The sequence below is a fragment of the Artibeus jamaicensis genome, unplaced genomic scaffold (genome assembly GCF_021234435.1).
Source record: "Artibeus jamaicensis isolate MK-2021 breed Jamaican fruit bat unplaced genomic scaffold, CSHL_Jam_final contig_1832, whole genome shotgun sequence".
Classification (NCBI taxonomy): domain Eukaryota; kingdom Metazoa; phylum Chordata; class Mammalia; order Chiroptera; family Phyllostomidae; genus Artibeus; species Artibeus jamaicensis.
The window spans coordinates 5,524,820-5,538,571 of NW_026521362.1; the positions used below are offsets into that span (position 1 = coordinate 5,524,820).

General features: G+C 38.4%; 1 protein-coding gene across 7 annotated transcripts in view; it reads right to left on the bottom strand.

Moving 5' to 3' along the window:
- The window catches only part of RIF1 (replication timing regulatory factor 1), a 64,304-nt gene extending 52,667 nt beyond the window's left edge, over positions 1-11,637 (bottom strand). For 3 of the 7 annotated variants that reach the window (XM_037131322.2, XM_037131321.2, XM_037131315.2), the window contains exons 1-8: positions 11,284-11,385; positions 11,002-11,115; positions 10,221-10,299; positions 7,603-7,699; positions 6,272-6,399; positions 6,086-6,180; positions 4,884-5,073; positions 3,004-3,096 (exon numbers count right to left, since the gene is read on the bottom strand). In XM_037131322.2, coding sequence (XP_036987217.2) covers positions 3,004-3,096; positions 4,884-5,073; positions 6,086-6,180; positions 6,272-6,399; positions 7,603-7,699; positions 10,221-10,299; positions 11,002-11,115; positions 11,284-11,306 — 819 coding nt within the window. In that variant the 5' untranslated portion in view covers positions 11,307-11,385. The other 4 variants (XM_037131317.2, XM_037131316.2, XM_037131318.2 and 1 more) reach the window with 4 other exon arrangements.
- Between the last annotated feature and the right edge of the window lie 2,115 nt (positions 11,638-13,752).

Genomic DNA, 13,752 nt, shown 5'->3' on the forward strand with positions numbered 1-13,752 from the left:
AAGCCCCAGAGCCAATAATTCTAAGCAACCAAGAGATAGCCAACCTATCAGATGCACAGTTCAAAACACTGCTGATCAGGATCCTCACAGAACTGGTTGATTTTAGTCACAAATTAGGGGAACATATGAAGGCTAAACTAACTGAAATGAAGGGAAATGCACAGGAAACCAATAGTAATGGAAAGAAAACTGGGACTCAAATCAAAGGAGTGGACCAGAAAGAGAAAAAAAAATGACCAAACAGAAAAGGATGAAGAAACAAGAATTCAAAAACATGAGGAGAGGCTTAGGAACCTCCAGAACATCTTTAAACGTTCCAACATCCAAATTATAGGGGTACCAGAAGGGGAAGAACAGCCACAGGTGGAAAACTTATTTGAATAAATAATAAAGGAGAATTTCCCCAATCTGGCAAAGGAAATAGACTTCCAGGAAATCCAGGAAGCTCATTAAGTCCCAAAGAAGTTGGACCCAAGAAGGAGCACACCAAGGCGCATCAGAATTACATTAGCCAAGATTAAAATGGAGACAATCCTAGAAGCAGCAAGAGATAAGGGGACAGTCACCTACAAAGGAGTTCCCATCAGACTGTCAACTGATTTCCCAAAAGAGACCTTACAGGCAAGAAGGGGCTGGAAAGAAGTATTCCAAGTCATGAAATCCAAAGACCTACAACCAAGACTGCTCTATCCAGCAAAGCTTTCATTTAGAATGGAAGGACAGATAAAGTGCTTCTCAGATAAGATCAAATTCAAGGAGTTCATCATCACCAAGCCCTTATTATATGAAATGTTAAAGGGACTTACCTAAGAAAAAGAAGATAAAAAAGATGAACAGTGAAAGGACAGCAAACTCAGTTATTAACCACACCTAAAACGAAAGCAAACTAGGAGGACAGCTAGATCAGGAGCAGAACCATAGAAATGAAGATCACATGGAGGATTAGCAACAGGGGAGTGGGAGAAGGAGAAGAGGGGAGAAGGTACAGAAAATAAGTAGCACAGATGGTAGGTAGAAAGTAGATAGGGGGAGGGCAAGAATAGTATGGGAAATATAGAATCTAAAGAACTTGAGACACATGGTCATAAACGAAAGGGGGGAATGGTGGGGGAGGGGGTGTGCAGGGTGGAGGGGAATGAAGGGGGGAAATAGAACTGTAATGGCATAATCAATAAAATATATTTTTTAAAAAGTATCTAGAATTAGCAAATCCATAGACAGAAAATACAAGTTACCAGGGGATGTAAGGAAAGGAACAGAGGGAATAATTGCTTAATGTAGTAAGAGTCTTTGTTGGGGATAATGAAAAAGCTCTAGGTTTAAATAGTGGTATAATATTACACAACTTATGAATGTATTTAATGCCACTGAACTGTACACTTAGGATGGTTACAAGTATTGTATTTACCACACACAATAAAGAAAAACATATACCCTCCTGTCAAGGAAACCTGGCTTACAGACAGAACATACAGTCAATTCTCATTATTCAAGATAGTTATGTTTTAGTAAGTCATCTTGAACACTGTATTAAGGAATACTGATCCATCACTCCTAGGAATAATGCAATTAGGTTCCTGAGAGCCTCTGGTCACCTTTGTTTCAATGAATCAATACACAACCTTGTTTTATGTTTATTTTTTAAAAAACAACTTACTAAACACATAGCCATGCAATGCTTAACAGGGATCTGTTTCAACAAATTCATCAGGCAATTTTGTCATTGTGTGAACATTATAGAGTGCATGCACACAAACCTAGATGGTACAGCCTGCTACATACCTAGGCTCTGTGGTACAGTCAAATGTCTTGGCTAGAGACCTGTACACAGCATGCTACTGCATAAGACATGAGAATAAATCAAACACAAGCGAAAATGATGAGATCAAGAGATGAGGTAAGCCCAAGATGTATGAGGTTGCTGCCAGGGTAACACAGCTTACTATTTTATAGCAAAATTTTTTAAAGTAGAAAGAGTATATTCCAAAATAATGGTTAGTATAATACTTAAACCAGTAACCGTCATTTATTATCAGTATCAAGTATTATGTACCATACATAATTATATGTGATATACTTTTATGTGACTGGTAACGCAATTTGTGGACACCAACACCACCACAACCACATGATGTCACTAGGCAACAGGAATTCTCAACTTCATTACAATCTTATGGGACCACCATCGTATATGCAATCCACTGCTGACCTCAACATTGTTAATGCAGTTCACAACCATACATCACTATTTCACTAACAATGAACTCCTGGCCAGGAGCACTATAACTGATGTCTAAATAAAGCTTATCTAACACCCTATTTTCTCCATTAGGCACAGCAGTGTTCCTATACTTAGGAACTGTAGCCCTTCAACACTATACTTGGGGGCCATCATTGCCCTTTGGTGAGTGGCTCAGTTGGTTGGAGTACTGTCCTATACACTAAAAGGTCTTGGGTTTGATTCCCAGTCAGGGCACATACCTAGGTTGCAGGTTTAATCCCTAGTCAAGACATGTGCCAAGAGGTAACCCACGCAAGAAGGAACCAAACAGAAGTTGTTTCTCTCTCCCCTCCCTCACTTTCCCTCTTTCTAAAATCAATAAGCATGTCCTCAGGTGAGGACAAAAAAATGCAATCATCAAAAAAAAAGCACAGAATGTGAAAAAACGTGCAACTAAATGGATAACAAAAAGGACATTTAAATGATATAGAGAGCTTAGACAAAAAGGCAAAGCATAACCTTCCTTATTCAAGGTCAGCTAGGAACAAATGCACTGGTGAGCTCAATACAAATTTGTTTGCCACTCTGCAGGTCTATTATACAAATAGGTAATAACTTTAGGGAATTATACAGCCCAAGTACTGATACTGTGTTTCCAAACAAATTTTAGTGAACAGATATATTGGTATGATAATGAGGATCGACTATATTACATAAATAAAGCTAAGAAATGAAAAGTGTTTGGCATGTAAAACTGAACTGTTCTTTAAATGTCGACTTACCTTCCCAAGAAGCTTGACAAACAAAGGCCATAATTTTAAAACATAAGTCTCATTTTTACTCATAAATAGCTTTTGGAGTTCTGAAAGTAACTTCTGCAAATAAAAGAAAAAATATTTACCAAAAGGACTCTTGGAAAGAACAAAACATGCACTATCAAATCAGCTGATTGTCACAGCTAAATAACTTTACCCAATGTTTTATCAGGAAAACTTTCATACATAAGGCAAAGCTGAGAGTTTTATAATAAATGTCCAAATATAAATAACCATTAACATTTTACTACGCTTTTCTTATCACGATCTGGCCATTCTTGCATCCATTAATCCAGCTTCATTTTTTTCTACCAATATTCTTTCCCCTAACAACTTCAGCATGCATACCATTAATTAAAGTTAAAAGGACAATGTTTTAACTTCTCACTGATAACTTTAAAAATACATTAATAGCTTCATGGATAATGGACATCTGAGAAAATTTTAGTTCAAATACATAAAGACTTTAACATAAACTAAAAATATCAAACTTATTAGAATTTAAAAAAAAACTTGCAAAGATAAGTGATACTTTATCAGACTCCAAACATTACCATGAAGCAATTTTAAAAAATGAACAAACAAAACCCCAGAATTTAGACTGGAAGTCCCCCTCACTGTCTGGATGTGAGGGGAAGGCCCACTCCTACTGCAGTATGTCTAAGTTTCCTCCACTCCTATTCATTCCCCTTTAGAGTCTACTTTCAACACAGGCAGAGGGATCCCTTTAACACCCAAGTCAGTACATACAATATTCCTAGACTCAAAACCTTCAAATATGGTTTTCAGGAGAGCCCAGAATCTTACAATGACCCCCAAATATCTATGCAATTTCTCTAAACGTTCTATGGCCGTTTCTCTAAAATCATCTCCTATTCCTCTCTTAATGATCTCCGCTATCATACTGCCCAGTGTTCACTGAATACAACCATCGGAGCAGGGCCTTTTGCTCTCATGGCTCCTCCCAAGAGCTAACTCCTCCATCACCTTCAAATATCTCATTATTTCTCTTCCCTGACCACCCTACCCTTCCTCTTCAATGACATTCTCTCCATCCCTCCCAATCTCCATAATGTTCTTTACTTAGTTTACTATATATTTTATTATCTCTACCAGTAGAAAAATAAGCTCCCTGCCCTGGCTGGCGTAGCTCAGTGGATTGAGCGCGGGCCTGTGAACCAGAGTATCGCGGTTCAATTCCCAGTCAGGGCACATGCCTGGGTTGCAGGCCAGTTCTCAGCAGGGGACGCATAAGAGGCAACCATACACTGATATTTCTCTCCCACTCTTTCTCCTTCCCTTCCCCTCTCTTGAAAAATAAATAAAAAAATATTTTTTAAAAACTTAAAAAAGAAAAATAAGCTCCCCAAGTTCCTTTTGTTCACTAGTATATTCAGTGCCTACAACACTCAGCATATAATAGGTGCTCAATAACTATTTGTTACAAGAAAAAGAATTTAAAAACCTAAAGCCAGAGGCAAATAACTGCTTTAGGGAATTATACATAGTAGATGCACTCATGTGTACCAAACTTTTATCTGTTGGGATTATGCTAAAACAACCCAAATAGCACTGAATTAGTTAATACTTCCCCTTCTCCCAAAATGCAATCCCTTCCAATAACCATTCACTGAGGATGGAGTAAAATGACCAAATCACAGTAATACTGAATAGGCAGCTGCCCTCGTTGTAATGCAGGATTAGTCTGTCTACAACTCAAGCACTGCTGTTTTAATTCAAAGAGGAATTTCTTAGATCATAGTACAATTACACCAACATGAGCCCTAAGCTTGGTGCAGAACTTACAATGCACTATTCAAATAATCCTTACATAAAATAATACTTACAGTAGTCATAAGCTGCTCTGTGATAGATGCTATTTCTTGTTGTTTCTGAAGCAACAAGGGCATTCCCATCTCTAAAGCAGTGGCTCCCCGCAAGTGTACCTTTTGGGCTGAATGAACAACTAAAGGTATGACCAGTTTTGCCCACCTAACTGACTCTTCTACCATTTGAACTGGGGCTTGCTCAATTAGCCTATAATGGAGAAATCAACAAATAATTTAGTTTGAGCTCAACTTTTACATCTAAACTAACAGGAAAGTAAGTGGCACACAGAAATATGCATAGTATATAGTCCATTACTTTTAGAATATGTACATATATGTATACACATACACACAAAAAATCTAATATTTATATGCTAATTTTTAGACTTCAGTATTACTTTTTTCTAACGTCTATTTCCTTTTTTCTTTAAAAAGGAAATTATTTTATTGTTGTTCAATTAGTTGTCTGCATTTTCTCCCTACCCCCTCCAAACCCACCTCCCTCCCTTGCTTCTACCTTCCCCCTTGTATCCTTTATAGCAGTTCCTGAAAACCCTTCTCCCCACTGCATCTTTAAAGTAAGAACATACTTTATCTTATTTTGAAAATTGCTAAATACTAATTATTTTTATATAGTTAAATTCAACTTTTTTATAGGACAGCCAGAGAACTGTGATATAATGTGAGCATCCATCAGGGCACCAGAACATTAAGTAGTTAAATAGCTCAACTATGGAAGAAAACTTTAAAAAAGAGATAAGATAAAGCTTATCAAGAGTCTGTGCTGATAACATATCCATCACAAAGAGCAGGGATGGGTAGAAGAAAGTAAAGGATTTTCTGGTTCTCCCATCTCCAGCTAGATACTGTTAAAACATCCTAAATGCCCCCTACACCTCACTTGGGAGTGTACGTTATTTTTTAAACTTGCAAAAGCTTTAACAGAATGATTTTTAAACCCAGAATTATGTTATCAGCAGCAGCCTAACCATACTTCATTTTTAAGACTATCTCAGTAAAAACAAAGAAACCTACTAACTTTTAATAAGCAGTTTTACTTCCTTCTTCCGGTTAGCTTTTTTCTTGATACTTTTATCTCTAAGTTATTTCCTTCTTTCAATGTCTAACCCAAATTCAAGTCCCAAAAGTTAACTCCTTAAAAGTAAATTCTAAATTTCCTGAAACAATTCTTCCAATTTGCAGTGAATCCAAATTCATACCTTATGATGACATTTAATGCTTCATAATCAACAACAGCAGAATGCATCTCTCCTCTACTAAATACTTCTTCTAATGAATCAATTATACTGGACACCTAAAAGATATAACAAAACAAATACAAATCAAATAAGCCTGAATTTTTAAAATGGCATTTAGTTAAGAAGACATATAAAAACTATACTCACTACTTTGCCAACAACTTCAGTGGGAAATGTCTGCTTGGATATCACCCAAAGAGCCCTAGTACATACATTTTTGTCTGAACTCTTAACAATATCATTCAATTTTGAAAGCAGTTCTTGAATTTTTTTCTCTGAAAAACAAGCAGCTTTGATTATGTGCAAGTTTCCATCCTTTAAAATGTCAAATATAAAAAGAAAAATATATTCTTCACTGTCAAAATTAATTAAATGCATATCCAAAGAAAAGGACCAGAGAACCAATGCTGACAACAAACTAATCTTCCCAAAACACAAAAACAGGTAAGATGGGAGGGTATAGTTAGAGAAAACAGTAGACTCTAAGTCAGATTATTGTATCACTAGGTTTGGATATACAAGATAAATTTTGACAAGATGTTATAAACTCTATATCTATGCTCCAAAATGAACAACTCCTACTTTAGATTGCAAACATTTCTACACAGCATGGGCCAAAATTAGATTTATAGTTATGAGTATGCAAGTTTATTCTTCTATTTATTATTTCATTATTTTTCTTAACAAACTGTTCACCTACTTTTACCCCAACCTGTATATAAAAAAGGGCAGAAACTTTTCTCTCAGAAAAAAGATGGTTATACCTTTCTAACATCTTTATTTCCTACTCCTGATTTCCCCTCTCTAAAGATCATCTCCTAGGTTCCCTTTACCATGGCAAACTACTAACTTTAGAGCAACGACTAAGATGAAGTTGATAACTTAGAAAGCATCAGGTCAGTCTTCTTTTTCAATATCACTTTTAGTTCTAAATCATCCCACTTAACACTATGTAAAAACATTTCAATTCAGCATATTCCTGTGTACATGTGTATAGAAAATAAATGACTGTCTAAATTACTAACTTCCACCCTGGCTGAGCATTGGCCTGCAAACCGAAAGGCTGGTTTGATTCCTGGTCAGGGCATATCCCAGAGGCAAACAATGGATGTTTCTCTCCCACATCCATATTTCTCTCCCTCTCTTTCTCTCTCCCTCCCCCTCTCTAAAAATAAATAAAAACTTTTCTAAAGATTTTTAAATTATTAACTTCCAAAGCAAGTAAGTGTTGTACAAAGGAGTTCAATTTCCATAGCAATTATTATTATTAATAGGATTATTTTCTTTTAGAGCAAATTTTACCATTACCAAAAGGCTATATATCTAAGAAAGACACCTTCCAATGATAATCTAAACATTTCTCAAAAGCAAATCCTAAACTGTAAGTTATAATCTAACAGAGGTAACAATACTTTTAACAGTATCAAAAGTATATACTTATAAACTTCAAAATATTAAGTCATAATAAATTTAACTACCTGATAATCCTGAGGTAATTTTGGGATTATATAAGCAAAATCCCAAGGCTTGTAGAGCAGCACAACTGAGCTCTGAGTTTTGACTAGAAATATGAATCTATAAAAACAAAACAAACAAAATCACACTTGTTACAAGTGCAATTGTGAATCAATGTCTAGAGAGCAAAGTTTGATTGAAAAGCAAAATTACGTTTCATTGTAATCAATCAACAAATCTTTGAAAGTAGATGAAATAAGATCAGCAGGTCATGTATATATACAGTATAGCAAAGAGGGAAACTGGATAAAAGATCAACTAAATAAAGAACATTTTTCTTAAAAAATAAAGAACACCTCCACACACCCGAAACCAAGAAAAATCCAAGAAATGGAAAATGCTAACACTAGACAGGAAATAAATAGGAGCTCTTCTTTCTGCAAAGAGAAAGCAAAAGTCTCAAGCACAAAAGCTGAAATCCTAGCATTAAGTGGAGTGGGGGAGGGGGGTGTTGAAATGTAGCATTTATGGCAATGAGATTTAAGCATCTCAATCTTCAAAAAAAAACCCCTATGTTAAAGTCAGAATTTGAATCCATGTTCACCTGGAATTCAAAGTCCAAGCCATATTATAGGCTGGGGCATAAGGGATATTAAAGAAATCTATTCAGACAACTACAAATACACAAAGCCTTATATATCTAAGACTTTGAGAACTACTTCTACATCCCTTGGATAATAGCTAGCATGTGTCTGTAATAAATTTTTCTTAAATACATATTGCCTGAAAGAGTTATGTCTCATCTTCAAGAACGTTGTGGGTTCATTGAAACAATACTAGCAAAATTCTAAATAGCACATTCCACCTAGTATGATTCCTATTCTGAAGAAATTCAAATATCCTTTTAGTGCTTAGTAATTCACATACAAACCTCTTGATTTTCCTATCACTAATTACCCATGTACTTCTAAACAGAGTTAAATTTTAGGGGAGTCAGAAGTTACACACAGATTTTTGACTGCAGGGGGAAGGGGGTTGGTGCCTCTAACCCCTATGTTGTTCGAGTCAATTGTAATTATTCATCAAACACTTTAGCTATAAAATTTACAAACACTGCCATTTGACTAAAAATTCAGTTCCTGACCCCATATACTGTCAAATACCAAATATATGAAAACACTTGTTTTCATAGAAAATACACTGTCTCGTGCTGCTTAACAACAGGGATATGTTCTGTGAAGTGAGTCATATGCATTGTTAGGCAACTTTGTCATTGTGCGAACATCATAGAGTACACTTGCACTACATGCCTAGGCTATATGGTATAGCCTACTGCTGCTAGGCTTTAAGCCTGTACAGTATGTTACTGTAGAAAACAAGATTAAATCAAGCACAAAAGAAAAAAATGCAATCAAGAGACATGGTTAGTAGAAGATGTATGAGGCTGCTGCCAGGATAACACAGCATACTGTTTTACACCAAACTTTTTTTTAATTAAGCAGAAATATTACACCTTAAAATAACAGTAAAAAGTATAGTAAATACACATATCAGTAACATAGTCATTATCAAGTAATATACACTCTACATAATTGTATGCACTATACTTTTATACAACAGGCAGCACAGAATTGTTTACAACATGAGAAGAACACATTCAGCTGTAACATCATGTAGTCTACAATGTCACTAGGTAATAGAAAGCAATAGGATTTCTTCAGCTCCATTATAATCTTATGGGACCATGTTGTATATTTTGTGCAAGTTGTTGACCAAAATATCATTATGCAGAGCACGATTATACTGCTAGAATGTGGTAAATGACAATGAAGAAAACTGTAGTAATAAATACCACTGATACTATTAATCTAATCTAATACTTAATGTGAAACTAATTACTCCAATAAAGTTCTGGCTTAGGTGAACAGCACCAATCACTCAGGTGAAGAGGTAGGAGATACCTCAAATGCCTCAACTCAGAAATCATACTAAAATATACAACGAATATCTTGATAGAATACTTCCATTTAAAAGCATAAAACAGGATCATAAAAATAAGAACTCAAAGGAGATTGAGTTCCACCTCTTAATTCTAAAGAAAATTGAAAGTTCAGTGTTAGGAAGGTCACAAAGCCACAGTGTAGTCAAATGAGGACAAGAACATAGGTCCTCAGTTTGTGGTTAAATTATACCAGCTTCCAATAATCGAGCAATAAAGATAATCTTACTACTCGTGTCTAATCAAGCAAGAGCAGCAAAAACTAAGCATGTGAGAAGATAAAAATATACCAACAAATAAATCGACAAAATCATTTACTTAGGAGTACATTCCTACCAAAAGAGTTAAAAAAGATAAAATCATCTCTGATGAATGAAGAAATGAAAACGGTTTTGGATTCAAATGCCCTTGGGCAACTTTAGGCAAATTAAACAATCTCTCCTGCAAAGTGGGGATTAAAGAGTAACCTGACTGAGACTGGGAGTTAATTAAGTGAGAGAAAACTGTAAGATAATTGAGCAGTTGATACACTGTATATCTCAAATAGTACTATAATCTGCTTTATTTATATTAGTTTTTATGAGTAAACTGGCAAAACTTTTCCACCACAAATAAAAAATATTTAATAATCAACACACACACCTTTAAAACTTCGTATAGCCGAGGAAGTTTGTTCTCAATTTCTACAATGACTTCTTTTCCATCTTCTCCAGTAATACGACTTAAAAGCAGAAAGTAACACAAGTTTATGCAGATAGCAGGAGCAAAAAAACACTCCCTAAAATATCTGTGTAATCTTTTCAACATTTATGTTAGAATGCTAGCAAATTCACTTGACCTAGAAGTTAAACTACTTAAGTACAGAATAAAATATACAGCCGAAGGAAAAAAGTCCTCAGAATTACTTTTGCAGCGACAGTTTGGACAGAGAAACCTTCCCCAATTACAAACTTACTAAATCTTTATCGTTCGGTGCCAACTGTTATCCTCTCCACGCAATTCCCAGTCACTACAAAAAACTCTAATGTTTTGCAAGGGGAAAAATATTATGAGCATTTGCAATTAAAATAAAACTCGGGTTACTGCTCTCGATTGAAAAAACAATTCTGAATTGCCACTGTCCCAACACATAAGCCACTTACAGTGAAACCCCTCCTCCACCCTGCCCACTTCCAACCCAACTTTAATTCTTCGATTGCAGGACGCCGGAGCGGACTTCCTGATTCCGCACACCTTAGTTAACGCATCCGCGCAGAACACCGCCTACCACGCACCTTCCCACCCGCGGCGTTCGCCCGCGACCCCGGCTTCCTCATCGCCGCCAAACTTTCAGGATACACAAACTCGTTTCGCGTGCCCCCCCACAACTACATTCTCCCCAAGAACCACCAGAACACCCAGCCCCGCTCCCAACGGGCCTCACCTTGTCAGAGTAAGGTACGCGTCAGTCTGCTCTCCATAGGAGGCGGAGTGATCTTCCAAAGTCTCCAAGAGCGGCGCGAGGGGGCTCCCATCCGGGGCCGTCATTTTGGCCACCCTGAAGCACAGACCAGAAAAGGAAAAAATCCAGCGACCGACCAAAACAGCCCCGCGCCGGCCGAGCGTGATTCCGGGCCCCAGACCCACGCGCTCACCCTGGGCCTCACAGTCCCACCGACCACGTCCCACACCCCTGGCCCCGGGCGCACTAACCCTAGACCCTAACCTCCTGTGCCTCACGACCCGCATCCAGGCCCACGGCGCTCGGGCCCAGGCCCTCTCCCGCCACCACTTTCCCGGGCAGCTTTCAACAGGGGGAGGAGACCGGCGTGGGGCGGGAGAAGCCGTGTGAGAGAGGCGTCTCACCGGGAGGGGGCGGAGGTGGCGCCCAACTGAGGGTTCCGCGCGGCGTAGCACTCTGATCCCTATAATTTACCCCACGTAGGACGATGAGAACTGCACCCTCTCTGCCTCCGTCCCGCACCCTCGCGGAGGCCGGCAAGCCTAGGCTTTCACGTCTCGGACTGTTTACTCACGCGTGCAGCCCGCTCCTTCCTAGACCAAGATGGCGGGAGGGGCGGGGCGGGAGCGCGCGAGAGTAGGCAGGCCTGGCGGGAGAGGCCCGATCAGACCCACCAGGTCGCGGCGCGCCGAAATCATCGATCGCTCCCTGACTCGCCTGGCGTCTCACCCTGCCTTTCGAGTCACACATAGCGCTGGGAGGTATTTCAGCCTGAACTTAATCAGAGACGGCCTTGAAATTCCAAATGTTACTGAATCTCCCAAATTCACCAGACTGAATTTAACGGACTTTCAGACTGTTTTCAAACTCCGAGTTTAACGCTTGTTGAAGTATTAGCAACAAGTCATTTACCGTGATGTTTAAGACTAAGACCTGCGTCCAGATGGCTCTAGATTCCATTCCTTGTTCAATGTGAATTTAGCAAGTTCATCAACCTTTCTATGCCTCGATTTACTTCTCCGTAAAGTAGGGGTGATAATAGTACCTAATTTGGGTAAAAAAGAAGAAAAGGTGAGAGGCCAAGGTTCTCAAATTTTAGCTGCACATAACAATGTCCTGAGCTATTCCTGATTAAATTGCTGATTTCTGAGCCCCGCCCTTGGACATTGTGATTCAGTAGATTTAGGTGGCCCCCCGGGGATCTGCATTCTATTAAGCCCTAGGTGTCCAAGGGTGGCGCCTTGGTCTATACTTCAAACTGGAGAAGCTGCTGTAAACCTTTAACGAAAGTCAGTTCTTATTATCAATATGTTGCCCCCCCCCCCTTTTCATAGGCCTCTGAGCCCTTCCCACATCACCTTAAGGCCCAGCCAGCAGCCTTGCACTCTGGCCTCACGGGTTCCAGGCGTAGGGCTTAACCACCCCCCACCCCCACCCCCTGCAATACAACTATCAGCTCCATAGTTCTGGGCTATGTTTTGTTTTTCTCTGTATTATCTGCACCTAGCAAAGGGTCTGCCAAACAGGCACTGGATACATAAACATGTTTCTTACACGAAAAAAAATGAAGGGAGACGGAAGGAGACCTCATAGTCGGCGTCCAACTTCTTGTAAGCCGACCTGTGAACGTTCCATGGGTGGTGCTGCAGCACTTAAGGTGTGTGTTTGGAATGAGGAAGCCTACACATGGTCAACCCTCTTTCCTGCCTTGAACAGTCTATCAGAAACTTTTCTGTGTCTTGGAAGGACTATGTTGTTCCCTCGTTTGTTTGCTTAGAACATGAATTCAATTTCTCAAGTGAGAAATAGAGTCAAATAAATTCACACCTTTTAATGAAATACTTCCCTCTACTGTCCCCCAATGGAGAATAAATGCTTCTACCACCACTTGAGGTAGCTCTTTGTACAGAGATCCTTTAAAACAAGTATCTCGTTAACTTGCTACTGTTTGACTACAAAACACTGTTGTGACAGAGTTGAGACTTAGCTGGACAGAATTAGTTCCAGACACAATCTTAATCAGTGCCCCTCCCTGTTGTTTGTATTTTCTGAATCTGATCTAAAGTTCTAAGAAATTGCAAGGTCAAGACAAATCCCCTTCCTTACCCTGACTCTTCTCCACACACTCTCCCAACCAGATTGCTTCTCCCAAGCTTCATTTTTATAGAAATTCTGGAGCCACCACCATGGATCTGCTCACACTGCAATAATTCCATGGTATTTGACACTCAAATAGATTTTGAATTAATTTGTTTATGTATTAAGTTATCTTCTTTGCCTTTCCAAATCTTGTATTTTTTCTCTTCAGACTGTCTCTTGAGGACTAATGCCTTACATTCTCAAACCAATACTCCTTTCTAACCTCTCCATTCTTGTCTTTAACCACACAGCAAATATCACACAGCAAATATCAAGTGTATAATCTTATGCCTGTCGATGGCTTCTTTCTCCTACTTGCCCTGAATGGTCCTAATGATTCTTCCTACCTAATAATTCTTGAATCTGTCCACCCAGGATCTACCTAGAATCCCAATTTATGGCCTAAACATATCATTTCAGGATTATAACGTTTTAAAACTACTTTTTGTTGAGTGGTAGATGCTTTATATACTTATCTCCTTTATTTCTCAGTAATTGCTCAAGATGAAAAAGCACTTTTCCCTCATATACATATAAGCATTTGAAGCTTAAGGAGAACTCCAAAACTAATCTGTTGAAGCTATATTATTTATC